The 25,565-nt window shown below is 52.7% G+C and overlaps 11 protein-coding genes and 1 non-coding gene across 12 annotated transcripts; 7 read left to right on the top strand and 5 right to left on the bottom strand.

The window, feature by feature from the left end:
• Positions 1-620: 620 nt before the first annotated feature.
• Positions 621-8,545, top strand: BDV17DRAFT_294553 (type I polyketide synthase; the record flags this gene model as incomplete). Its single annotated transcript, XM_073762857.1, has 5 exons — positions 621-821; positions 873-959; positions 1,016-1,073; positions 1,121-1,454; positions 1,516-8,545. The coding sequence occupies 5 exons, from the start codon at positions 621-623 to the stop codon at positions 8,543-8,545; spliced, it is 7,710 nt and encodes a 2,569-aa protein (XP_073612164.1).
• A 381-nt stretch (positions 8,546-8,926) lies between these two features.
• BDV17DRAFT_300351 (glycerol-3-phosphate dehydrogenase family protein) lies at positions 8,927-10,254 on the bottom strand (the record flags this gene model as incomplete). The annotated part of the gene is made up of 3 exons (XM_073764041.1): positions 8,927-8,988; positions 9,038-10,149; positions 10,205-10,254. 3 exons carry the CDS (start codon positions 10,252-10,254, stop codon positions 8,927-8,929), a joined length of 1,224 nt encoding a protein of 407 aa, XP_073612165.1.
• Positions 10,255-10,759: 505 nt separating this feature from the next.
• BDV17DRAFT_t127 lies at positions 10,760-10,833 on the bottom strand. The gene has a single exon. It is a non-coding gene; the product is annotated as a tRNA-Ile (tRNA).
• A 193-nt stretch (positions 10,834-11,026) lies between these two features.
• BDV17DRAFT_272419 (uncharacterized protein) lies at positions 11,027-12,519 on the top strand. Its single transcript, XM_073758890.1, has one exon. The coding sequence runs from the start codon at positions 11,307-11,309 to the stop codon at positions 12,414-12,416; it is 1,110 nt and encodes a 369-aa protein (XP_073612166.1). The 5' UTR covers positions 11,027-11,306; the 3' UTR covers positions 12,417-12,519.
• A 320-nt stretch (positions 12,520-12,839) lies between these two features.
• On the top strand, positions 12,840-14,103 carry BDV17DRAFT_272420 (cell wall mannoprotein 1 family protein). Its single transcript, XM_073758892.1, has one exon. It carries the CDS (start codon positions 13,501-13,503, stop codon positions 14,059-14,061), a length of 561 nt encoding a protein of 186 aa, XP_073612167.1. The 5' UTR covers positions 12,840-13,500; the 3' UTR covers positions 14,062-14,103.
• A 35-nt stretch (positions 14,104-14,138) lies between these two features.
• Positions 14,139-15,414, bottom strand: BDV17DRAFT_186628 (type 1 glutamine amidotransferase domain-containing protein). The gene is made up of 3 exons (XM_073755040.1): positions 14,980-15,414; positions 14,680-14,917; positions 14,139-14,608 (listed from the first exon to the last, which is right to left on the bottom strand). Exons 1-3 carry the CDS (start codon positions 15,055-15,057, stop codon positions 14,217-14,219), a joined length of 708 nt encoding a protein of 235 aa, XP_073612168.1. The 5' UTR covers positions 15,058-15,414; the 3' UTR covers positions 14,139-14,216.
• A 577-nt stretch (positions 15,415-15,991) lies between these two features.
• Positions 15,992-16,509, top strand: BDV17DRAFT_294557 (uncharacterized protein; the record flags this gene model as incomplete). Its single annotated transcript, XM_073762858.1, has 2 exons — positions 15,992-16,170; positions 16,428-16,509. The coding sequence occupies 2 exons, from the start codon at positions 15,992-15,994 to the stop codon at positions 16,507-16,509; spliced, it is 261 nt and encodes an 86-aa protein (XP_073612169.1).
• A 138-nt stretch (positions 16,510-16,647) lies between these two features.
• BDV17DRAFT_272423 (uncharacterized protein) lies at positions 16,648-17,504 on the top strand. The gene is made up of 2 exons (XM_073758893.1): positions 16,648-16,977; positions 17,092-17,504. Exons 1-2 carry the CDS (start codon positions 16,834-16,836, stop codon positions 17,269-17,271), a joined length of 324 nt encoding a protein of 107 aa, XP_073612170.1. The 5' UTR covers positions 16,648-16,833; the 3' UTR covers positions 17,272-17,504.
• A 969-nt stretch (positions 17,505-18,473) lies between these two features.
• On the top strand, positions 18,474-19,187 carry BDV17DRAFT_186659 (uncharacterized protein). Its single transcript, XM_073755041.1, has 2 exons — positions 18,474-18,815; positions 18,946-19,187. The coding sequence occupies exons 1-2, from the start codon at positions 18,657-18,659 to the stop codon at positions 19,129-19,131; spliced, it is 345 nt and encodes a 114-aa protein (XP_073612171.1). The 5' UTR covers positions 18,474-18,656; the 3' UTR covers positions 19,132-19,187.
• A 161-nt stretch (positions 19,188-19,348) lies between these two features.
• Positions 19,349-20,917, bottom strand: BDV17DRAFT_294560 (CoA-transferase family III domain-containing protein; the record flags this gene model as incomplete). The annotated part of the gene is made up of 4 exons (XM_073762859.1): positions 19,349-19,782; positions 19,851-20,172; positions 20,212-20,397; positions 20,462-20,917. The coding sequence occupies 4 exons, from the start codon at positions 20,915-20,917 to the stop codon at positions 19,349-19,351; spliced, it is 1,398 nt and encodes a 465-aa protein (XP_073612172.1).
• A 288-nt stretch (positions 20,918-21,205) lies between these two features.
• On the bottom strand, positions 21,206-22,123 carry BDV17DRAFT_272429 (uncharacterized protein). The gene has a single exon (XM_073758894.1). The coding sequence runs from the start codon at positions 22,055-22,057 to the stop codon at positions 21,278-21,280; it is 780 nt and encodes a 259-aa protein (XP_073612173.1). The 5' UTR covers positions 22,058-22,123; the 3' UTR covers positions 21,206-21,277.
• Positions 22,124-23,484: 1,361 nt separating this feature from the next.
• Positions 23,485-24,377, top strand: BDV17DRAFT_272431 (uncharacterized protein). The gene has a single exon (XM_073758895.1). It carries the CDS (start codon positions 23,582-23,584, stop codon positions 24,317-24,319), a length of 738 nt encoding a protein of 245 aa, XP_073612174.1. The 5' UTR covers positions 23,485-23,581; the 3' UTR covers positions 24,320-24,377.
• The last annotated feature ends 1,188 nt before the right edge of the window (positions 24,378-25,565 follow it).

The following is a 25,565-nucleotide window of genomic DNA, read 5'->3' on the forward strand; positions in this document are numbered from 1 at the left end:
GAGTCTACAACATTGCAGCTGTCGGCATGATTTGAGTTCCGGAATAGGACTCCTGCATCAGGACTCAACGGCAAGTGCATTGGGTTAGATGAATGAGTACCGCATTTGGCTTGCCCAGCTATCAGGAAGGAGCGCCTGTCTTCCTTTAAGATCGCAAGCTTACCTAGGCCTTAAAGTTCGGAGCTCAAAGACCGTGTACAGGACCAAGCACGTACAGGAACATTCTATGGGCTACATTACGCCTCTTTGATCTGCGCCTGGGCTTGTCATCTCGCGGCTCACATTCTAGATCTCAGACACCCAGGCAATCGGGTTTGCGGCCGTGAATCCTAGGCATAAGTCGTGGATCGAAGTGATTACTATAAAAGCCTCCAGAAGAATTACGTGGATAAGGCCCCTTGGAAAATAGGGCCTATTGCATACCAGACTCCAGGCTCTGCGCGCTAGTCACCCTAGTTCACGGGCACTGAAGAATTGCCTGCTCTTCTCCAAATACCCCTCCTTGGTAGTTCCTACCAGAGTGACGCGCCTGCTATCCGACGTCTACATACCACAACCTAGTGCCGTCAGACACAGATCGCTTGGCCAATTGCTTTACATGCTACTTCCACCTCGACACCATGCAGAAAACATTCAGCGACACCCCTGTCGCTGAACCCATTGCCATAGTTGGCCTCAGCTGCAAGTTCGCTGGAGACGCCAGCACCCCCGAAGGGTTTTGGCATATGCTGGCTGCAGGACGGAGTGCATGGAGCGAGATTCCCACGTCTCGATTTAATTTGACGGGCTCGTTTCATTCAAAGGTTGATTTACTAAGCACAGTATGCATCCCGCAGACTATTATGCACATATTCTGACTCGACACAAAAAAGGTCAACGTTCGCGGAGGACATTTTCTAGCACAAGATATCGGTCTGTTCGATGCACAATTCTTCAATTTGTCTGCGGAAGCAGCAGCGGTATGTGATCTGTGCCCCTGAGACTGTGGCTACGCCAACAACGCTGACTGATGCAGTCTTTGGATCCTCAAATTCGGCTGCAATTAGAGACTGTTTACGAGGCATTAGAGAATGGTTCGTGTATTCGTTAATATTATTGATAAACGGCTGACAATGGATAGGTGGTATTACGTTGGCCGAGGTCGCTGGGACTCGCACTGCTGTATATGCCGCCGTCCATGCGCGGGACTACCATGACGGCATTATTCGCGATGAAGATAACTTACCCCGACTGCTATCTACTGGTACAGGGGACGCCATGTTCTCTAATCGCATCTCACATTTCTACGATCTGCGAGGTCCAAGCTTTACTCTCGATACTGGCTGCTCGGGGGGACTGGTCGCCCTGCACCAGGGTGTCCAGAGTCTCAGAACTGGTGAAGCCGATGCGGCAGTGATTTGTGGCTCGCTAATCAGTCTCAATCCTGATATGTTCAAAGGACTGGGATCCATTGGGTGGGTATTTAGTTTGTCCTGATCAGTTATCCGGATTATCGGCTGATCTAGATACCAATAGGTTTCTTTCGCCAGACGGAAGGTCGTATGCATTTGACTCGCGAGCTAATGGCTATGGTCGAGGTGAAGGTTTTGCAACGGTTGTTATAAAGCGCCTGTCAGACGCAATTCAAGTCGGTGACCCTATTCGAGCCATTATTCGTGAATCAGGGTTGAACCAAGACGGCAAAACGGACACCATCACTACGCCTAGTCAAAGTGCTCAGGTCGCATTGATGGAGGACTGCTATCGCCGTGTGGGACTAGACCCGCTTCATACTCAATATTGCGAAGCGCATGGAACAGGGACAATAGCAGGGGATCCTATCGAATGCGGTGCCTTAGCTGCCGTCTTCAAGCGAGACCGACCGCCAAACAACCCCTTGCTTATCGGCTCAGTGAAGACCAACATTGGGCATACCGAGTCCGCAAGCGGTCTGGCTGCCCTGATAAAGGTGGTTTTGGCCTTGGAACAGAAGAAGATACCTCCAAGCATCAACTTCGAAAAGCCGAATCCCAGGCTTCCGCTGGATGACTGGCGTCTTCGGGTTGTTACTAAACTTCAGGACTGGCCATCAGGGCCGGACGGTGTTCGTCGTGCCTCTATCAATAATTTCGGATATGGCGGTACGAATGCTCATCTTATCGTCGACAGCGCACCTGATGAGCTATCCGCTGGTCAGGTAAATGGGCACACAGAACCTCCATTAACCCTAGACAATCAAATACTTGTTGTCAGCGCATATACTGAGCAGGGATGTCGAGACATTGCCACAAATATCAAAGGGTACTTGGAGCGCAATACTGCGGATGATCACCGGGGCTTGCTACAAAGCGTCATACACACCCTAGGCCATCGCCGTACGCGACTCCCATGGGTATTGGCTCAAACTATCCCCGTTCAAGACGGTTTGCGCGGGGCTTGTCTTGCCCTTGATTCTATCGAGGCGACTCCCCAACGTTCAATAAATGCCCCTCGGGTGGGAATGGTCTTCACGGGTCAAGGTGCGCAGTGGTACGCCATGGGCCGTGAGCTCATTGCTGCATACCCTATCTTCGAGTCATCGCTTCGGGAGGCCGACACATATATTAAGTCCTTTGGTGCGGAGTGGTCTCTACTTAATGAGCTTGGCCAAAAAGAAGAAACTTCGCGCGTCAATGAAGCAGGTCTTAGCACTCCATTGTGTGTTGCGATACAGATATCTCTTGTTCGCCTCTTGGAAACATGGGGCGTTCGTCCTGTGGCTGTGACAAGTCATTCCAGTGGGGAAATCGCGGCTGCATACGCGGCCGGCTGCCTCAGCTACAAGTCCGCCATGGCAGTGGCATACTATCGCGCCATTCTAGCAGCTGACAAGACTCTTCGAGGGCCTGTCAAGGGTGGCATGGTAGCAGTGGGCTTGGGGGTCGAGCAGACCCAGGAGCTGCTCGCTCAACTAAGCACAGAAAACGGTCTTGTGGCGGTTGCTTGCGTCAACAGTCCCTCAAGTACTACTGTCTCTGGGGACGAGAGCGCATTGGTCGAGCTTGAATTGCTGGCCGAGAAGCAACAGATTGTTGCCCGTCGTGTGAAAGTCGAGACTGCGTTCCATTCACATCACATGCACGCCATCGCGACTCACTACCTGGATGCGCTGCAGGGCCGTTTGTCAGTTGTGGACGTCGACGAAGGCAAGTCCCCTGTCGCCTTTTCTTCGCCAGTAACGGGATGCCGTCTGTCATCCCTCTCGCGGTTGTCTGAGCCAGAGCACTGGGTGGACAGCTTAGTCGAGCCAGTCCAATTCATCAACGCCTTGACCGACATGGCCGTCGGCCAGTCCGACACTTCCAGCTTCAACGTCGACGTGATTATCGAAGTTGGTCCCCATAAAGCCTTGAAATTCCCCATCCAGGAGATTCTCGCCGCACCAGAGTTTCCAAGCCCAAAGCCTTCCTATCTGAGCTGTCTAGTCCGCAACACAAGTGCTGTTGAGACCATGCAATCACTGGCAGCTAGCTTACTTATGCAAGGTCTACCTCTGAATATGGATGCCGCTAATTTCCCCCATGGACGACCATCCAGCGTACAGGTACTTTCAGATTTGCCGTCTTATCCCTGGAACCATCAGCACCGCTACTGGTGCGAATCTAGGTTCAATAGGGCTCTTCGAGAGCGCTCGCAAGCCCCTCACGGTCTCCTCGGGAGCCTTGTCTTGGGGACTGATCTCAAAAATCCTAGCTGGCGCCACATTCTCAGAATCAGGGATACCCCCTGGCTTGGTGAACATATAATTCAGAAGAATATCGTCTTTCCGGCAGCAGGGTACATATCTCTAGCCATCGAGGCAATCAGGCAACTTCCAGGCCTGCAGCCGGGGAGCAACCAGGCAATCGCAGGCTACCTTCTGCGAGATATCAAGATTCTGCAGGCGCTTGTTTTTCCAGAGACTGATGAGGGGGTGGAGATCCAAACGAAGTTGAGCAATTTGAGTGATAAAGCGATTGGGTATCGGGGTTGGAAAGAATTCGAAGTCTTTTCCGTCACCTCCGAAAATCAATGGACCGTTCATGCTCGTGGTGTCATCATGGTTGAGCGAGAGGGCTCGCCAGAAAAGACCGCTCCCAAACCGCGCCCCGCTGGTCTTTCCGGTTATACACGGCAGTTTGCTGGCAGTGACCTTTACGCAGACATGAGGGCTAAGGGCCTCCAACATGGAAAGGCATTCCAGGCAATCACAGGAGTCGAGCAGGCGGGAGACAACCGTAGAGCTGATAGCATACTGGTTATTCCTGACACAAATCTACCAACGGATATTACCTACCAGGCATTGGTGCATCCGACTACCCTGGACGCGGCAGTGCACTCTGTATACACACCTCTGCTTGATGTTGCCGGAAACACAAATGGGATGGTGCCCCGGTCAATTGGTAGTGTCTGGGTATCCAGCGCCATCAGTCAGAGGGCTGGTCATCAATTCAAGTTATTTACTTCTCTTCAGCACGCCGATGCGCGGGCCTGGCGCACGAATATCACCATGGCAGACTACCACGATAACACCGCGCCAACGGTCTTGGAGATGCAGGACGTCCTTTTCCATTCTCTGGGAGGGAACACGGGCGATCAGCAAATCGACCGCGAGTGGGAGAAAAATCCCTGCTTCAAGATTGACTGGGCGCCCGACTTAACCCTTTTGTCTAACAAAGCGCGCGAGAGCATCCAGCAACAGCTATCCCATCCTCTGGATGACGAGGAAGTTCAGGTCCAGCTAGACCTCCGTCGTGTGTGTCTGTACTTTATATCCGAAACACTCTCTACCCTCACGCCGGATGATTTACAGCAATTACAGAGCCACCACGTCAAGTTCTACACTTGGATGCAGCAGCAAACCAAACTCGTTGCCGACGGATACTTGGGAGCCGAAATAGCGACTTGGCATGAAGACACTCCAGAGGAACGCCATTTGTTGATGGAGAAGGTCCGTCGTTCTAGCATTAATGGAGAGCTTGTTTGTCACCTGGGACCTCAGATCCCGACTGTTCTTCGCCAGGAGAAGGCGCCGCTAGAACTTTGGAATGAGAATAACCTCTTCACCCGATTCTACCAGCAGGGGTTGAGGATCGAGCGAACTCATCTGCAGGCCGCTCGCGTTTTACAGACCCTCGTCCATAAAAACCCTCGGGCACGGATTCTGGAAATTGGGGGTGGCACCGGCAGCTTAACCCGGTATATTCTGCCGAAAATTAGCACTCCCAGTGTCGAAGGGGGTGGTGCTCTGGCAGACCTATACCACTTTACGGATATCTCAACTGCCTTTTTTGACGCAGCTCATAAGCAATTTGCCCCTTGGAGTGAGATCATGCGCTATGACAGATTGGACATCGAGGTCGATCCTGCCAGTCAGGGCTTCGATTTGGCAAGTTACGATATCATCATCGCGGCAGAGGTACTCCACGCGACGAGATGCATGACCAAAACAATGTCTCATGTGCGGCAGTTGATGAAACCTGGGGCCACGCTGCTAATGATCGAGATCACTCAGGATTGTATGGATCTACAGCTCACATTCGGACTACTGCCTGGTTGGTGGCTGGGTGAAGAACCCGAGCGGGCTCTTGGTCCAACAATGGGTGTTGACCTTTGGGATAAAACCCTCAGAGACACAGGCTTCTCCGGTATAGACTTCAAAGTCCGCGATTGTGAAAGCGATGAGTGGTACACGTTGGATGTCATGACCGCTACTGCTGTTCCTGCACCACAGCCATCCATCCAAAATCCCGAATCAATCGCACTTGTATCACGAGAACTCTCCTCCCATGACCAGCGCTGGCTAAAAGCCATCCAGTCCAGCCTTGCCATTGCCGGGCAGACGCCGGCCGCGGTCGACTTCGAGACTGCCACCGCGGACGCGTACAAAGACAAGTTGGTAGTATTCCTTGGTGAGATCGAGCAGCCGTTGCTTCACGCCTTAAGCGCCGAGGGTCTAAAAGGACTTCAGGCCATGATGAAACTGAGCCGTGGTGTGCTCTGGGTGACTCGCGGTGGCGCGATGGACTGTAAAAGACCGGCCTTTTCTCTTGCGGCAGGGTTTCTCAGGAGCCTACGGCACGAATATGTTGGTCGTCAATACATCACCCTTGATTTGGATCCTAATAGCCAGCCGGTATGCGATTCTAGCGTCGCTGCTATTGTACAGGTCTTGACGACCAGCTTTGGAACCGGTACGCCATCGTACGAATGCGAATATGCTGAGCGCAATGGGGTCATTTGGATTCCACGCCTCTTCCGCGACAGTGCTCGCAACCAAACTGTCTTTCCCCATGCGATTGACTGGTCCGAACCCAACCGTTTGCCGATGGGGCCCTTCTTCCAGGCTGACCGTCCTCTCGCGCTGACGGTCAGCATGCCTGGGTTACTTGACACGATCGCCTTTCGTGATGATCCTGCAATTCCAGCCGGCGATCCACGACTAGCTTTGGATGATGTCGAGATCGAACCTCGAGCGTTTGGTGTCAATTTTCGGGACGTTCTCGTAGCCATGGGCCAGTTGGAGGAGTGTGTCATGGGTGTTGACGGCGCCGGAGTGATCACTCGCGTAGGAAGCAGAGCAGCAGCACATGGGTACGCAGTTGGCGACAGAGTCTTTGCCCTACTCCGTGGTGGTTTTGGCAGTCGTACCCGCGTCGAGTGGACAAATGCCATGCATATCCCCCCGGGCATGAGCTTCGAGCAGGCCGCCTCGATTGCTACAGTGTACGCCACGGTCTACTTGAGCTTATACAAGGTCGCTCAGCTTGAACGAGGTCAAACTATCCTTATTCATGCTGGCGCCGGAGGTATCGGACAGTGTGCCATCCAATTCGCCAAGCTCATAGGTGCTGAGGTTTTCACCACGGTGGGATCGCCTGAAAAGCGTGCATTGGTCATGGAACGCTATGGAATCCCCGCTGATCACATCTTCTCCAGCCGTGATCGCTCCTTCGCAGCTCGCATCATGGAAGCCACCAACGGGGAAGGCGTTGATGTTGTACTCAACTCACTGGCTGGGCCATTGCTCCAGGAAAGCTTCAACATTGTGGCGCGCTTTGGCCACTTCATTGAGCTTGGGAAACGCGACCTTGAGCAAAACAATCACCTTGAGATGAAGCCCTTCTCTCGCCATGTTACCTTTTCTTCCTTTGACTTGCTTTCGCTTTCCCGCCACCGCAAGAAGCTTGTGCACTCAGCCCTGGCTGAGATCGCACGTCTGTTCGAAGAGAATGCCATCTCTACGATATTTCCCATCACGACCTATCCGTTGGGTGACGTTAGTAAGGCTTTTCGACAGATCCAGGCTGGCAAGCACGTAGGCAAGATTGTGCTCTCTGTTTCCCCGGATGAGCAGGTCAGGGTCCTCCCCCATACACCCACTGCCAGGCTACGCTCCGATGCCTCGTATCTTCTAGTCGGGGGAGCTGGTGGGATTGGAGGTTCCATTGCCCACTGGTTGGTGGCCCATGGCGCTCGCAACTTGATCATGCTGTCGCGTAGTGTTGAGACAAACCCTGCGGCTGCACATCTTGTCGCCGAGTTGCAGCCAAAAGGATGCCGCGTCAAGCGCATCTCCTGCGACGTCGCCAATGAAGGTAGTCTAGCAGAAGCACTCAAGAGAAGTCCCCAAGACGACTTTCCACCCATTCGTGGGGTCATTCAAGGAGCAATGGTCCTGAAAGACTCTATTCTCGAACGAATGACCATCAATGACTATGAGGCTGCACTGAATCCCAAAGTCAAGGCTAGCTGGAACTTGCACACGCAGCTTCGCAACGCCGATCTCGATTTCTTCATCTTCCTCTCCTCCATGTCCGGAGTCGGTGGTGTGCCGTCGCAGTCAAACTACTCAGCCGGTAATGCCTACGAAGACGCCCTGGCCCACTGGCGCGTCTCGCAGGGCCTTCCAGCTGTAGCCATCGATCTAGGACCAGTCAAGGGCATCGGATACGTCGCGGAGAATGCTGCTGTCTCGGATCGGCTGACTCGACTGGGTCTTTACCCTGTGACGGAGGAGCAGGTCCTCCGGGTCCTCGAGTCCGCCATTCTATCGCCATTTGACAGGCAAATCGCCGTAGGCCTCAACCAAGGCCCCGGGCCTCACTGGGACCCCGACGCAGCCCTCTCAATCGGACGAGACGCCCGATTCAAGGCTCTCCGGTATCGCCAAAATCCCGCGGTTCACACGGATGGCCCAAATGGCCGTGCTGGTGCGGGTGCGGGTGTTGGTGTCAGCACTTCGCTCGCAGCTCAGCTGTCCGCTGCAGCATCAAAACAGGAAGCGGAGAAAGTAGTCATCGACGCCATAACCACCAAGCTCGCTGCCATTTTCATGATACCAACGGCACATATCGAGCCCTCCAGGCATCTCTCTGTCTACGGGTTGGATTCATTAGGCGCGGTGGAACTGCGTAATATGTTGTCGCTGCAGCTGGCGGCGGAGGTATCGATATTCAGTATTATGCAGAGCGAGTCTCTTGCGGCGCTGGCTTCTGAGGTCGCGAGGAAAAGTGCCCATGTGGATGCGTCGCTGTTTGCTGGATGACCGAGGGCTCTTTATCTAGGCTAGGTAGGCGTCATTTATGTCTGCGTGCTGGTGTTGGGATAGTTGCGAGGAGTGTGCATTCTTCATTCTTCCTAGACTTCATTCAGAGAACAGACAGATAGATAATCTAGAGAAATTGTGGAAAGCTTCCTTTGCCGCTGTGCCTGTAACCACTGTAAGCTCACAAACCGCTCATACCGATCGCAAGGCAGCCTTAAGTCGACTTATCGTTTAACCTAATAGAGCTTATGGCCTGGACGCATCCATTCTACTCGGTAAACATGGATAGACCCATTAAAGTAGCAGGACTTCTATGCCTGGTTTGTGCACGCTCAATGTACTTCAATTCATGTATATAGCTGTAGCGAGTTACGCCCAGCTCTATTTCTTCTTGTTGAGCAGAGATGGAAGGTCGTCCACCTTGGACTTGCCCTCGATGATGTCTATCAACGTCAGCATCTTTCCCATATACATACTCTGGTGGACCCTTACTATTAACCGCAACAAACAGTGGAAAGTCGTTGGTCTTGCCATGCTTCTCCAAGAACCCATAGACCGTCTGCGCCGTCGAAACGCCCTGCAACTTCTGCCCATTCATCTCGGTCTCCTCAATCTCCCCAACACTCACCCCCTTCTCAACGGCATGCGTGGCAGACCGTACATTCCGCCCTCCATAACAACTAGCCACGAGATCCGCAATGCCCGCACTCTCCTCCGTGAAGGTCCGCTCATCCACAGACCGGGGGAACCACGTCCGTCCGAACCGAATCATCTCGCCCACGCCCTGCCTTATAATCGCCGCCTTCGTATTCTCTCCCCATCCCTTACCAGCTACAAACCCCGCCGCAAGGGCAACAATATTCTTCAGCGCCCCGCCGAGCGCCACACCCGCAGCATCCTTAACAACATGCACGAAGAAATAAGGGCGCGCGAACAACGTCTCCCACAGCTCGTCATCAACATGCGGGTAATCCTGCGGAACAGGATACAGCTTTGTACTCGTCGGCTTGGTCTCCTTTTGCCGCTGCTCGTCGACCTTAATCAGGTTATCTTTGGGACTACCGTCGCTGGACGTGAGATCCATCGGCGGCGTATCGTATCCAATTGTAGTCTCGCAGAGCCGCTCGGCTGCGACTTCGGGCGCGATATTTGCGCCGGACAACGCGCCGCAGTAGATTCCTAATTTCTCCATCACGAGCTCCGAGTATAGCGTCACGAATCCGTTGGAAACATCCACGCCCTTGATGCAGCTCATCCCGCGCGCGTGGGGAACAATCTTCCCCTTTATCTGGTCGAGTGTCTTTCCGATGAACTGGTGCGGGAGGTTGAATACCAGAATCGTCGCATCCTTCACGGCCTCTTCGATATCCGGCGTTGCAATTAAGTTGGAAGGTAATGTGATGCCGGGGAGGTACTTGACGTTCTCGTGCGTCTCGTTAATAACCTGCGTGAGCTTTTGCTTGCTGTCGCCGTATTTTGAGCGGTGCTTGGAGTCTTCGGGGACTTGGATTTCTTCTTCGAAGACCCACATGCGGACTTCTTTTTCGAACTTGGATGTATGCTCTGCTGTGTTTTCGGCGAGGATTTTGCCGATTGTTGAGCCCCTGTTACATACTTGGTCAGCAGAGGGTTAATTATTTGAGGTAGGGTGGTATATACCAGTTTCCGGAGCCGATAACGGCGACTTGGTGTTTCTTCTGGCCGGCCATATTGTGTCGAATCCGAGTAATATCTGTATGTCTCTGCTAAATTTCAGATACTGCGAGCGACAAAGACACTGCTACGGCGCTTGACTTTATGACTGTTGTTGTGTGAGATGATATCATACTCTGGACGGCAGCGTCGGAAGCTCTCCAGACAAATATCAAGGGGCGCCGAGATGATGCAATTGTTACAACAGCTTGACTGCACAGCGCAAGAAAGCGGCGTATCGGACCAATCCGTGTCTGTCAGTAGTGTCTAGCTAGACCTTACTCTTCGAGTCTTTAGGCAGAAGTCATTGACCATTGTTGTGATGTGATGGCTGGTGTCTTATCACCTTACCATGTTCAAGTAGAAGTCAAAGTAAGGCACAAAAGGCACACAAGGCCAAGCTGGGAAAGAAGTCGGACTACAGCAGGTGCTGATTCGACAACCAGCATTTTTGCAGACAGTTTTAACATCGCGTACAAGGGAGGAGACGCGGGAAGTAACAAAAATATGACAAAAAAAATATGGTCCCAGAGAGGCTCGAACTCTCGACGTCCGCATTATTAGTACGACGCTCTAACCAACTGAGCTATGGAACCCGTTGTTATGATACATTGCATTTAGGGTAGATACACTAGCTTATATTGATTGGCTCGATGTTCTTTGATTGCACTAAAACACGAAAGGGGCTATTAGCACGGTGCTGTACGGCTGTTGCCAAGCTGAAACTCTTGCGCCGCGGGGTCTGTGAATGGATGCCAGGAAACCACCCTTCATTGACGGCAGAACAACCTCATCTAATATCTTTTCCGAAGCAGTATTATAATACTATAGTATTTTTGGCTTCATTCTCAATCAGAGTCTCAGCGACTGTGTCAGGCTGCTGGCATCACCAGTCTTATCGATAAGAGATCATGCCAAGCCTTGCGAGAATCAACAGAAAAGCTCCCGATATGGAGGTAGCATAGTCCAGCGACTTCAAGCCCGTGGCACCACACCAACAGTTCCACGGAGTAAATCTGCCGTATCCCAACCCCCTCTGAATCCCATTCCTCAATTCTGATCCTCCACCATGCGAACTCGCCCTCCCGCTCGACCTCAACCCCGCCCCGGCCTCCTGCACACATACGCCGACCGCCTCGTCGCATTTGAATACTCCTCTGGCTCTTCCACCGGTCGCATAAAACCACACACCCTCCTCTTCATCCCCGGACTCGGCGACGGCCTCGGTACAGTCGCTTATTTGAATGATATCGTCGCTTCGCTCGAGGAGTCACAATGGTCTGTCTTTGCGCCGGTCTTGACCTCGAGTTATGGCGGGTGGGGGATGAGTGGGTTGGGTAGGGATATTGACGAGGTTGCGGCTTGTGTGGAGTATATTCGGCGGTATAAATGGGTTTCATATTCAGATTCGAGGATCGCTGGTGCTGGTCCCGAGGTCCCAAAAGTCGTCATCATGGGCCATTCAACCGGGAGTCAGGATGTCCTGCAGTATATCAGCGCACCGAACCCGCGCCCTGCTCACCCCGTGCTGGATCATGGGAGACGCGGGCCCGTCCTGCGGCCGCAAGTCGACGGGGCAGTCATGCAAGCGCCTGTTTCGGACCGCCAGGCAATTCTCTCAGTCCTGGAAGAGGGTAACGAGGATCACACGGCAGAGGAAATGCAGGCGATATACGACGCCGCGATTACGCGCGCAAAACGACATACATTCGAAGAGTACGGCACCCTCGATACGATTGTCCCTCTGCCCTATACAACGGCAATCGGATACCCGCACACAACGGCCATCAGTAGCCGACGGTTTCTCAGCCTCGCGAGCCCCGACAGTCCGCAAGCGCCGGGGGAAGACGACCTCTTCAGCTCGGACTTGGGCGAAGAGCGACTGAGGAAGACGTTCGGGGTGGTTCACAGTCGGGGCGTATTGAGGCCGAAATCAACTGCGAGTTTGCTCGTGCTATACTCAGGGAAAGATCCCTCTGTTCCGGCGCATGTTGATAAGAAAGGATTGCTGAGGCGATGGCGGCGCGTTGTGGATGCTGAACGGGCGTACTGGCATCGTGAGAGCGGGATTATCCCCGGCGCGTCGCATACGCTTGAAGGGGATAGACAGATTGAGCAACGAGCGATGCTAGTATATAAGCTAAGATTGTTTCTAGCAGATATAGAACATACTCCGTAACGATTTAGGAAATTGAGGGCCAGAGGTCTAGGGTGTAATTTGGAAGTAGATAACGGCGCTGCGTGCAACTATATATTTCCCCCCGCGACGCAGCACAATAAACGGCTGAGGGAAACCACTTGAGTCAACTGGATAGTAGTGATGCTGGCAAGCTGTAGAGGAATGGAACTAGTACAAGCTACACTGCCTCTCAAAAACCAGCATCAACCTTTCCAAAATCATAGCTGGTGCTGCTGAGCTGGTAGTTCATCCATGGATGGAGGTCATCGACACATAAAATAGCTGCATTAGGTAATATAAGTAAGCATATCTGTGCTCACTAGGAATCTACCACGTGATGGGCTAGTCCTGTCTAGGTAAGCATTGCGAAAATCCATCACAACAAGACACGGGAGCTCGCGGGGAGCAGGACAATGCGCGTACCGCCACCCTTGAGAGTTGAGGTATCCTGTCCTCGTGCCGTTGGGCTCGACCTCGACCAGAGACTCTCGGGGCCTATCTTACTTTTGATACTACTTCGGATGGGTTGACCAAGCTCTCTGACGCGACCAGCCTATGCAGCGTCAGATGCCAAAGCCCGAGCTTGGTGAATGCAGAGAATCAATGACTACCTTTGCCAAGCTACCTCGATAACACTAACCCGCAGTGACAAATATTCTCGTCCTTGAGCCTTCCATGACCTGGTTGCACAGGGGCAGTACCTAGGCATTGGCAAGCCAAGAAAGACTCAACCCGCCAATGGGCGCAATCGCCAACTGAGATCCAACAAAACAATCATTGATTAATGCCTCGGGATGCACCAGGCATGTGTTGATTTATCGCAAGGGGCCAATGGCTGGCTAGCCTCTACCAGGGGTTCTCTTCATTGTCCTTCCTCAAATGCGGGGAGCAATCTAAACAAGATTGAGCGGCAGGGATATATCTGGGGTAGAGATGAAGCTCTATAGAGTTCAAGGCAAGGGTTGACTGAGATAAATCTCCGGCCTACCCATACATTTCCAGACTCGAGTTGCGACTCGTCTTGCACTGACACTGACTGTTGCAGAGAGACACCATCGCTGATCTATCCGCAGTCCACTACAAGATGCATTTCTACCTTCCAATCCTCCTGACCATTACCGCTATCACACAGGCAACTCCCGTTCCTCCCTCCCTCATCAAGCGCGATGGCGCGGCTGTGATCGCTGCCGTGAACACGATCTCCGAGTCCATGATCACCCTCAACGAAACCGTAACCTCCTACAAAGGCGGCCTTTTCGGCACAGTGACAGCGCTCAAGATCGAGTTCCAGTCCATCGCATTAAGTAACGACCTCCGTGACGCAATCAGAACGACTACCGACTCCGCAAACTTCACCGAAGACGAGTCCCTCAATGTCTCGGGCGCATTCATCGACCTACAACCGAACATATTCTCCACGCTCGACAATATCGTCGCGAAGAAACCGCAGTTTGATAACGGGTTGCTAGGCATCGGGTCGCTGGCGTTCCTTGTCAGGTCGAACCTGGAGAATCAGAGGGATCTTGCGGCGGAGTTGGGAGAGGCTGTTACGGTTAAGCTTACGGATACGTATGCGGGGATTGCGCCGTTGCTGAATGCGCAGATTGCGGAGAAGTTTGAGGAGACTATTGCTGCGTTTGAGTAATCGAGGCAACCTGGGAGTTTACCTAGGTCTGATTATCCTTGTTGAATCATGCTATCATAAATGATCACTGATTGTCATTCTGGTTGGCTGTCGCTAGATCGTCAAGGCATAACCTCCCATCAACATAGGAATCACATTACATCACACTCTGTAGTTCACAGACCCAGGGCCTTGAGAATAGCCTCCCCAACCCCCGTCGCACTCGCCGGGTTCTGCCCCGTAATCAATGGTCCTCCCAATTCCTTAACCTCCGAAACAACAACCTTCTCCCCCCAAGGCTGGTCCGCCTTAACATACTTCCCACCCGACTTCTTCTGCAGCTCATCCTCCAGCATAAACGGCATAACCTGCGACAACTGCACCTGGTCCTCCTCAGTGTTGGAGAACCCAGTCACCTCCGCGGAATCGAGGATTGAGGCGCCCGAGGGTGTAGTGACGTTCACGAAGACGCAGGGGCCGTGGCAGACTGCGGCGACGGGCTTGCGGGCGTTTGCAAAGGATTGGATTAGCGCGATGGAGATTTTGTCTGTTGTTAGGTCGAACATGGCTGTTTCACCGTATACATTAGCATTCATCCAGCCCATAACTTTACAGAGTGGATATTTTGGATATACGTACGCCCATGCCCACCAACATAAAAAATCGCATCGAATTCACTAGCCCTCGGCAACACATCCGCCAATTTCTCAGTGTTCTTCCAGAGCGCCTCCTGCTCATTCAGGAACTTCTGCGAGACAGGGTCGCTCTCGAACATCTTGACGGAGGAGGGGTCGAGGGGGGCGGCGCCGCCATTGGGGGAGGCAATTGTGAGCTCTGTCTTGGAGTGCAGGACTTCCCAGGGATGTGCGAATTCGGGCTGTATTGCGTTAGCTGGTGTTTTGATTGGAATGGTTGGGGAAGGGGGGCGGATGTATGTACCAGGTACCAGCCCGTTGGGTGGTCGTTAGCCTCGATCTTGTCGAAGGAGGTGAGGACGACGAGGACTTTGGGGGCCATTGTGAGATGTTGAGTTCAGGTTCGTATAGTATGATAATCAACGGAGTGCAAGGAGTTGAAGCAGTTGCAGGTGTTAAAAAAATAACATTGCTAGGGTTTGGCGGGGCATCGGAAGGGGTGGAACTGACATCATTCGTGATTTCATGATCTGCACCAGGTCCTCAAGGTCCATTCGGAGTCCGGAATGCCTGCCTTGCATGGAAGATAGCGGAGACTGAAAGCCTATTTTCAGTCATGATAGACTGCTTGATAGAAGGCTAGAGATTGTTCAGATGTGAAGCTGTTGGGCTGTACACCAGAGTAAGCTCCGGAGCTACCTTAACTAGAGCTCAATAGCTACATGCACCAGCGCTACGAAGCTCGAAGCTTCGTGGGAAAGCTGACAAACTGCTCTTGCAAGGTATCTACATTAGGCCGCCAAAGCCAAGCGTTCGCCCCAGCTGTCGGGGTCCACAGTCACCCCATATGGTGATGCGGAGCTACGGAGGACTTGCTTCATGAAGCTTGCCAGGGTCGTCCGCCCTTACAATTGGACACAGCTTTTGAGACACTTCTACTCTGTATCCCTAATGCAACTTGCGAGACCAAAAGCAGCTTCTCTGGCCTACAAATGTCCTAGAAACAGCCAAGTAAGGTGGCTGAGTGTACCTGTTGATTCTCAAGTCTTGCATTGAGGAAGTTTTCGCCAGAGAACAGGGCTGACTGACGATGGCAGTTGGATCCGCACGATGAATTTCTAATCACCATACTGTAACTGTCGACTTGAGGCCGTCTATAGGAATAGTGTCCGCGAGTGACGGATCGCAGGACTGACGACGGCAGCTTAACTTCGTCATGAATTTTTAATCATCGTGCCCTTCCAAGTCCATCTCACACTACAGACACAAGGAAACCTTGACCCAAACCACGTACATCCAGAGCATCCAAACCCACCATGGCCCTCTCTTCAACCCCAACCCCAGATATATCGATGCACGTCAATATCGTCATCGCCTCCGAGAACGTGACAAAATGGTTCGAAGCCTGCGTTCCCGTGTACAAAGCCATCATCGCCGAACAAAACAACACGTTCTTCGAGATCTACCAGGACCTCAAAAATCCAGGAGAGATTTCGTGAGTGGAGGCGTATGGTGCTGTGCAGGGCAGGGCAGGATTGCGATGGGCGCAAGCTTATGCTGCGTTGAAAGCTTGGATAAACGTTGAGAAGGACTCTGTTACGGATAGGCCCTATCGCGTGAAGATTAATAGTTACTATGTGTCTTGTTCATGATGTTACAAGCTGAATCCTAGAATGCCATATCCATCACTATCAAGAAATCGTATCGTTGTCACGGTACATTGACGGTATATTCACACTGACACATCTTTAGGACGAGGCTACGTCTCTTTGATAATGACATCACGCCTCAAACGCTGAGGGCGACCCTTGGCCGAGTACCTTATTGGCGCTAAAAGAGCGTAGACTCAGCGCTGCCTTGATTAGGGTATCGCTGCGCCACATTCTGCATCCTTGCGCTTGGTTCGAGGTCTTTAGCTTTTCACGCGAGTGTCCAGACATTTATCCCCGCCGATATCTGTTGGAACATGAACAGACTGCCTAGATCTACTTCATATACTTCGCAAGGCTGAAATCCAGCCTCGTCTCCTTTGGAAAGACATAAAAGGTCTCTAAATACCCAGGACTCTGCACTTTCGCAACAAGCACTTCTCCCACAACCACTGTCTTACTGCACAAACCTATTAAATTCTCGCAACGGTCTTTGACTCAGCACCATCATGCCTCAAGACCCCTACAAGAAAATCCAAAGCGGCGTCAACGCCGCCGCCGGCCTCGCAGGCGCAGGCGCAGGCTTCTCAGACCCCATGGGCGGCGTGCAGAATGCCCAAGCCGCATACCACACGCGGCAGTACAATAAAGCCGTGAGTTCCACCTATTTTCCAAAACCCTACCAACCGACCTCTATCATGATGTTACCTTGACCAACTTCAGCCATTCACTAACATGATTACCAATTGTGCTTTGTTGGTCCCTAGTACAACGACGGCATGAGACAAGCCATCGTCAACGCCGACCGCGCAAGCCAGAACCGGTACGAGATGAGCTCTGCGCAGACGCAGGCTTCCAGCGGCGGGTATGGGCAGAATGGCATCACGAGAGAGAATGGCTATGTCCAGGATGCGGATGGGACGATTCGGTATGTTGGGAGGCAGTAGGTAGAAGTTGTGCAGGAGTGGGATAGGGAGAGTTACACTTCTACCTAGCAGGTGGCTCTATCTATTGTCCTGTCTGCGTCAAGAGTACAATCGATGCGATGCGATGCGATGCGATGCGATGCGATACGATGTGAGAGAGCCATGGACCATCGCTCTTCTTGGAGATTAGCTGATGATGAATAAGACATGTTGTTCCAGCCCATGGCAGGATCTTAACGTCCGCTCAATGGGACCCCGAGTTCTATCTGAACAATAACCTAGTTATTAATAATTTCCAGATATACTGAGGTAGTAGGGGGTATAGGAAGCTGTAGGGATCCGGGCTGGCTCCGACGTATTTTCTCGGGGAAGTGACCTTTAGTCATTGCCCCCGCTGGGTAGGCACTGATAGTTACTCGTGCAATCCTGTCTGTTCAATGGAAATAACACCGGGGCCACCACGACCAACTTAAGTTCTCGCATCCTTGTGTCCTTCCAACACTCCTGAACCAGATACGCCAGGCTCCAGCATGGGCAATACCTAATCCCCGGGACGCCGCAACTCTATCGATCAATTTTCCGAATGGCGGAATCCTCTTATAGCCACTGGTAGGAGCTTGTGGTACTGGTGGCGAGGATATGTGTTCGGTGTCAGCGTAGTAGTAATGAATATTATGCTAAGATCACAACCTCACTTTCTCCGATACATGGGGTAGTAGGGCTATAAGGTTACCTCAGATCCGCAGAGTCTGGGCCGAGTCTTATAGGCCAAACACTCACAAGGCCGGCCCAGTTCCATGAAGCAAGAAAACCTAGAATCGCCTGTCACAGTCATTCAAGTGAAGCGAGTCCTTTCTCCCGCCACGCGTTCAAACACCAGCTCCTTCCTATGTGATGTCTGGAACGAACAATTTTCAAGAAAGTTTCTATGTTGTCCGAAGCTCCAACTTCAACGTCATGACCCCGTCGCACCCAGCGGATAGCTCAGACCACCAACCTCAGCTACTTGGCAGACACCCTCATTGGCACGCGGGTATCTAAAATTAAGGCCGTAGTAGGCTCAGCACGTTCGACGCAGGTCCAGCCCCCTCGGCGTCCGGGGGTATGACGCGCTGCACGCCTAATGGCTGACGGCACGCACGAGGTCCGTGCCACGAAATATCTGGCAAGTATTTATATTAGAAGATGGGAGTAAAGGTTGCGTATAGCAGGGCCTAGACTATTAGGCGGGACGTTGGGCATGGGGTATATAAGGTGTATTTGATCATTCCCCCAGCTTCATCGACCATTCTTTCTACCAGCATACAGATCACCAGCCGATTTACTATCATTAATTACTTATTTATTTACTACGCACTTACGAATCCCAAACCCCCGTTCCGCGCCCTACCCCATACCATTTCAACATGCCCAAAATCAAAAACCCCTTCAAGAAATCCGAAGGCGGCTCGGGTCTCACAGGCATAACCGTCGCCGCAGCAGGCGCAGACACCGGACTGCAAAACCCCATGGGCGGAGTCCAGGGTGCACAGAAGGCATACCATCTGCACAAGCATGGGAAGGCTGTAAGCCACCTACACCTGCACCCGCATCCTACATATACATACTATGCCCATCTCAACTTTGATGTTGAAGTCCTATTATAATCTGGAGGATGTCTGGCTGACGTGGTTCTTCGCGTTTTAAATCATCTAGCAAAAAGCAGGTATGATTCAGGGTCTGCTGAACGAGGATAAAGCGAACAAGAAGAAGAAGGAGATGGGGTCGGGGCAGGTGGCGGGGTCTAGTATGGTGTGGGGGGAGAATGGGATTACGGAGGCGAATGGGTATAAGAGGGATAAGGCGGGGAGGATTTCGTTTGTAGGGAAGGGGAAGAAGTGACCTGCCTAGGAGGCATGTTGTAAGGAGGGTCTAGATAGTATATAGTTGAGGGACAGGTTATTTGGGCGGTTATCTAGGTCTGGCTTTTATTTCTCATTTCTCATTTTTTTTTTATATTTGGCTCGACGTGTGACGATTACTTGGTTTCTGGAATGTCCATGGATATAAGTATTGAAGTGCCAACTCGTCTCTTAGGTATGTGCAAATGCCCAGCTCCCTAAACATCCCCCTCCCACTTCGCCTCCGACCGCCCCTTGCTCCCAGATGGAACATCATATTTCAGCACCGACCCCTCCAGCTTAAACGGGGTCGTCAAGATCTGAATATCCCCATCAACACCCCACTCCTTCCCACTCGGAGGCTCAAAGTACTGCGGACGCTGAAAGAGGTCCGGCCTTACATTCCTGACAGCCGCATATGTCTTCGTAATGAGCGAGAGCATCTCATCGTAGTGGCGAAGTTTGAGGCCAGCATGCTTCTCTCGGAGGGATCTTTGGATCTCCGCCGACTGCTCGCCCAACCGGTAGTACCAGATGTTGTACTGCGTTAGGGAGACGTCGATGTCGAATGTTGTGTCTTCGTTTGCGCGCGTGAGGAGAGCGTGGCAGACTGCTGATGCGCCGACGAGGCCCATTTGGTAGTCGGAGTTTGCTGTCCACATTATCGATATTAGAGGTATGCTTCTGTAAGGGTAGGGAAGGGTAACCGGGTATACGTACGCAGTAGAGGGACAACAGGCTCATCCAGCCCCAAGAACCGCCCCTGCATCCATGAGATCCCGACAAGGCAATCGCTCACCTGCTGCCACCCCGAGCGATGCGAAAGCGGCCCCTGCCAGCCATAGCAGTTCTCCCTTGTATATATCAAACCCGGGTTCAACTTCCTCAGCTCCTCCGCATCAAATCCCAATTTCGCAAGTACACCAGGTCGATACCCATCAACGACAACATCCGCGCCGCGAACCAGCTCCGCAAAAGCAGCTTTTCCTCCCTCGCTCTTCAAGTTTAGATTCGTGTCGCGCTTGCCTGTGCTCAGATCGACCTATGTCAGTGAGACGTCTGGGAGATCTGAGCTGGTGACCTTGAGGACTTCGGCGCCGAGGACAGCGAGGATCTTAGAGATGACGGGGGCCGCGATGGCGCGCGAGAGGTCGATGACGCGGATTCCGGCCAGTGGGCGCGAGGGGTCTTTTGCTGCGGGCCAGGGTTTGCGTGGGCTGGGACGGGGCTTGAGCGTATAGAGGGGCTCTTTTGCCATGATTTTGCCCTACATCATCTCATCGTTAGCACAATCATCACTTTGCAAGATGAGGAGAGAAACTGCGACATACATGCTCACTCGCAAAGAACTCCTCCGGCGTGTTATATATAACCCCCGCCTGTCTAAACTCCTCATTCACAACCCGATCAATCTCAGCCGCATCCCACTGCGCGACTCTGCCCATGTAGATCTTCTGCGCTTCCTGAATGGTAACATCTTGCTCGGGCACTCCCACCATGCGCATCGTATGCGCAGCATTCATGGATCCATGCAGGTGGTACCACCGTCCGTCCTTGGTCTGATAGACATTAGTGCACTGTTGGTGAATTGGCTTCGTCATTTGGTAGATGTCGCCTTTTGCGATCTCAGCTTTTATTTGTGGGTGTTCGAGCAAGGGCGCGCTGTCGCCGGTAGATTTGACTTTCTTTGCGGCTTCTTGGAGGGATGGGGGGAAGGGGATGGTCTCGCTGTTTAGCAGATGCTCGTGTAGAGCGCGCGCTGCTTCGGCTTGGACGGTATATGTCATTGCGTTGAATTGGACTGGGAGTGGGAACTTAGACTGAGGGAGGATAGATAGACGGGCGTGGTGGATATATACTCCCTCTTCCTGCGACAAACAAATCAGGGGTTCGAACTTTCGGGCTCGGATAGGTCGGCTTAGGGGCTTGCGTGGGCCTCAAAAGTGGTCAACTCACTGTCGGCCGAGGCTGTGCGGGGGTGCCCAGGTTAAGCATTAAGCATTGAGTATGCGGAATATACTGGGTCAGAAGACGAAGATGAGATATCATTGAATCAAGTCAAGTCTATACATACGCCCGAGGAATGGATATCCGCTGAACCCAACCCAAACCGACCTAACCAAACAACAGAAGAAACAAAAGGAAGATTAAGCAACAGCAACACTAGCCCCGGCACTCGCACCCGCCGCCGAATTAGCCGACATGGTCTGCATAAGCTGGAGATAGATATTCGCGAGCCCCGTAACAACAAGCTCATCTGTAACCGCCTTCCCACCAGCCTCAGCAGCCTTCAAGATCTCCAACTTCCCGGCCTTCTTCCCAGACCAACTCTTCCCAGACTTGAAATGAGCATAGACAGTCCCAGCCTCATCCACACACTCCAAATTCATAGAAACCCAACTCTTCTCGCGCTTCCAGGTAAGTTTCTTCCCGCCGAGCGCCCGCGACTCGAACCCAAACTCGTACTTCCATTTACTCGTCGAGCGCATGACACTCTCGTTCCCGTTGATGTTCATGTCGATGTTGCGGCTGAAACTGTGGAATGTTACCGTTGCGGGGAGGTTCGCTGTCCCCTCTGCTTGGAAGATCATGTGTGGTTTGCGGTTGTGGAGGTCTGCGGCGTAGACGAGGGGGCCCTCGGGAGTGTTTTCGCATACGCGCATGTGGCGGCCGGACCAGCTTGTGAAGGCGACGTCGAGGGTGCGCGGGAAGGGTTGTTGAGGCTGCGAGTAGTTGGGGTGTGGAGAATGCGACGGAGGGTACGGCTGTTGCGGGTACAGCTGAGGGAGTGGAGGTTGCGGGGAGTATTGCTGTTGATATGGCTGCGGAGGATATTGCGGCTGCTGGTAGGGCTGTTGGGGGTACCCATAGGGTGGCGGAAGAGGAGGGTTGGCGGGATAGCCATTGTAGCCTGTCTTTGTGTCCATGATGCGTTGAGTGTTCGTAGAGGTAATCGTAAGCTTGAATAAAGGATAGGATGCTGATGATGAAGAGTATTACATCCGGTCAGGACATCGAGTTTTAAATCATCTGTGAAGCTATCACGACTCTCTAACCCAATCTGGCGGCATTCAGCGCGCACCCTCAGCCTCACAGCAACAGGCCAAATGACGTCGCGATCGGTCGCCAAGTTGATATATTACTGGCCAGTTTCAGCCCCCGATCCCGCAATGCTGGCGATGTCAGTGGCGCAGGCAGATCCACGGTACCATTGCCTCGTCTGGGATCGTCGCAGCGACAGTGGAAGGGAAGAGAGTGGACAGTGGTTGACATATCTTGAACCCTTAATCGTGTCTGTAGGGCTGATTGTATGTTGATATGCTGTACTCTGATGAAGGCTGTCCTGCACCATTGGCTGTAGCACTACTGTATACCAAGGAGCAGTGGTAGAACGCCCTGCGCAGGTACAGAGTAAGAGTACATACCTCTGCGGGAGAGTTCATTTACTCACAGCGCAATTGTACTTCAAAGGTCTTGTCGAATTGCATGTGCCGCTAGAAGTTTGATTCAAGATATATATTTTTGAGCAAGAGTAGCATTGGCTGATCTTGGCGCTCCGGACATCGGACCTCATTCGCCCTCTTTCACATGATCATATGGGGGGACTTTTATGCGGATTCCAGGGCAGTTTCGCTCTCGAATACGGGAGTGCCTCGTATATCGAAGAATCTACTTGACAGAAGCTTGTTGTATTGTGTTTGTACCAGTTTTTCACGCACCACCACTTAAGCCTACACGACTATCTCACTAGAAATACGAATACTGCATAAATGGTGCATTAACCTGGCGCAGAGATCGTCGCCGCCAAAGTAACCACTAACTGAATTGAATTCCGGCTCTGCATTGTCAGTCTAATGCCCGTTTCTGCTCCAACTTCCGTAGTGTAACTGCACGAAAGGACTGGAGAAGACGCAGAAACGGAAGTATGAGACTGCTCGAAAATCAACGTGGATAGTTCGGACTTGACGGCGGAGAATATCCACTGTAGCTCCGGAGGACTCACGCAGAGCCGGCAACACGGGCTGTCGGACGCAGCTAAAAGATGCACGTACGGTGCCCCGCAAAGTTGCATGTCTCCAAGACTCCAACTGCACAGCCACGCTGGCACGGAAGTTGATTTTGGAAAGCCTACCTCCGTCTGCACAGAACCCCGCCTCCGTCTGTGCATATTCATTCCGTCTTTTACATCCACCATGCCCCACACCATACACCCACGGACTGCGCCAGCGCTGGATGAGCTGGCACCGCTGATTGAGCGGTCACTGAAGGGGAATTTCGCACACGCGTCCGCGGAAGTCGTACCATGTCCAAACCTACGACGCCCGCCCTTCGGCCTCGCCGCCTCAGGTCTCTGCGGCCATCCCCGGGTCGCCGATGTCGGCGGGCAGGCGAATCTGTTTCCGAGCCCTAACTTCGATGCGAAGTTTGGGCTTTTGTCGCTGGCCAAAACCATGGAGATGGATCCCCGAGGGGGATTCGTGCTTGGGGCTGGGGCAGCGCCGTTCCAGGATATCGGGCATAATGCTGAGCTCGCGCCGAATCTGGCGTGGGAGGAGAATGGGAGGGTTGAAGGGAGCCCTGATTTCGATGACCCGGCATCGCTGGATATCACAAACGGGAGTCGCGTTGTGGAGGTCATTCCCGGCGCAGAGACAGAAAGGTCAATAAATTGCCGCCCTGCACTGAGCACAAACTGCGCACTCATGGTGAACCTCTTCGGCTGCAACGGAGACCCCGGCCCAGTCCTTAAAGTGACCGCACGCTCTCGCACCGGCCCAGCGAGCTTCACAAATGCCATCCGCGCCGGCCTGGCTGATGCGCACGGCCCCAACAACCCCATTAGCATGGGCGGCGTATTCCTGCTCAAGCGCGGGCGTGCAAAATTTCACGTCATGCCTGACTTCCCCGCCGCAGAGGACTTGCCTTTCCGCGACCGGACCCAGCTTGAGAATGAGTGGTTGGAGTATCAGACTTGCGAGGCGCCCGTTGTCTGTCTTACTGTTTTTCATAGTGCGGATTCAGAGGGTCTAGGATTGCGCATGGAGCATACGCATTCTTTTGATACTGAGGGTGGTACGAAGGGCGGACATTACCATTATGACCTTGATGATGGGGTCGAAGGGGAGGAAGTCGAGTATGAGGGGTACCTGAATGTTGCGGAGGTGCTGTATCGGGTTGATCGGCCGTAAGATAAGTCTACGTTTGTGTTTTGTTGGGAGTCGATGATGTATATGGATAGGAAAAAGCGACGACTGGACTAGGCTAGATTAAAAGTCCTCCCTCTACAGAGATGAACTTCACTCCCACAATCTCCTGCCCTATAGGGGTGTACGTTCGCCGGCTCAAGTACTGGGGCGTACTACCTTTTCCCCCATTGCTGGTAGCATAAGCCCCAGGTATGGTTCCTATCAGCGAGCCCTTATTAGCCGGACATCTAGCACAAAGCTGATGTACTCACCCCGTGAACCTCCCATCTCCAGAAGTAACAATATCGGCCCCCGCCCTCGCAAGGACGGTCCTTTCCTTTGAGCTCGGGGTAGAAGCCCAGAACAGATAGCTGTCGCTCCTATCAGCCAAAACGCCTAGACGAATCGGCCCATTGGACCACGAAACAGGAATATCTCGAATGGTTGTTCCAAAATCGCTTGCATTCGCTTCCGCAGCTATTTGTTGCGCGCAGACGCAGTACTCAACTACCGGTACTGCCACCAGCACTGCCCTTTTACCTCAGGGTGAGGGTGTCCAATGATACCGAGATTAATATCCTGCGACTGCGGCCTAGACAGTGTGAACCCACTCTCCTCGTCCGGCGAGGCCGGGTTAAAGCCCACGTCAACAGAGAACTCAAACAACGTCGCCGTTTGCCTGCGAGCAGCGAACACGAATCCCTTTTCGGGGCTGGTCGAGGAATGGCCGGTAACGTTCGACACAGACGGTCTAAGCTTCAGGGAGAAGGGTCGTTCACCCGATAGTGTATGAAAATGCGCTAGAAGAGATGAGCCTGGGGCAAAATAAATCTTGTCCCCTGCATCCACCACTCGGTGAGCCTCTACGCCCAGCGAATATGGTCTATTCAGAACCCAACCGGTCATTCCTCCCTCACAGGGCCAAGAACAGGCCTCCCCTCGGTAGTTGGCACAGCCCATCGTCTGCGCTGCATTTAGGGATGCGTGAGCGTGAATATGAGGAAGGCGGACGTCCCGCAGACTGCTGTGTTGTTGTATTCTACGAAATTGCAGATTGTGTCTGAGTGCCAGCCTGGGAAGACGGGGTTGTGGAATGTGCAGGTTTGGGTTTGGGTTTGGGTTTGTGGTTGTGGTGAGGGTGTCCAGAAGGCGTTGCAGTTGCAGCGGGTTATCGCGAGCGCTATGAGGTACAAAGGGGTGCTATGTCAGAACCACATAATAGCTAGGCTCGTATAGTCTCACAGAATTT

Source organism: Aspergillus undulatus, assembly GCF_047715775.1.
Source record: "Aspergillus undulatus strain CBS 261.88 unplaced genomic scaffold BDV17scaffold_55, whole genome shotgun sequence".
Taxonomy (NCBI): Eukaryota; Fungi; Ascomycota; class Eurotiomycetes; order Eurotiales; family Aspergillaceae; genus Aspergillus; species Aspergillus undulatus.

Coding starts and splice junctions, on each gene's coding strand:
- BDV17DRAFT_186628 (XM_073755040.1), bottom strand. CDS start 15,057: ATGGCCCCCAAAGTCCTCGTCGTCCTCACCTCCTTCGACAAGATCGAG. Junction 14,918..14,979: donor ACCCAACGGGCTGGTACCTG/GTACATACATCC, acceptor AACGCAATACAG/CCCGAATTCGCACATCCCTG. Junction 14,609..14,679: donor TTATGTTGGTGGGCATGGGC/GTACGTATATCC, acceptor ACGGTGAAACAG/CCATGTTCGACCTAACAACA.
- BDV17DRAFT_186659 (XM_073755041.1), top strand. CDS start 18,657: ATGCCCAAAATCAAAAACCCCTTCAAGAAATCCGAAGGCGGCTCGGGT. Junction 18,816..18,945: donor TGCACAAGCATGGGAAGGCT/GTAAGCCACCTA, acceptor TAAATCATCTAG/CAAAAAGCAGGTATGATTCA.
- BDV17DRAFT_272429 (XM_073758894.1), bottom strand. CDS start 22,057: ATGGACACAAAGACAGGCTACAATGGCTATCCCGCCAACCCTCCTCTT.
- BDV17DRAFT_272419 (XM_073758890.1), top strand. CDS start 11,307: ATGCGAACTCGCCCTCCCGCTCGACCTCAACCCCGCCCCGGCCTCCTG.
- BDV17DRAFT_272423 (XM_073758893.1), top strand. CDS start 16,834: ATGCCTCAAGACCCCTACAAGAAAATCCAAAGCGGCGTCAACGCCGCC. Junction 16,978..17,091: donor CGCGGCAGTACAATAAAGCC/GTGAGTTCCACC, acceptor GTTGGTCCCTAG/TACAACGACGGCATGAGACA.
- BDV17DRAFT_272420 (XM_073758892.1), top strand. CDS start 13,501: ATGCATTTCTACCTTCCAATCCTCCTGACCATTACCGCTATCACACAG.
- BDV17DRAFT_272431 (XM_073758895.1), top strand. CDS start 23,582: ATGGAGATGGATCCCCGAGGGGGATTCGTGCTTGGGGCTGGGGCAGCG.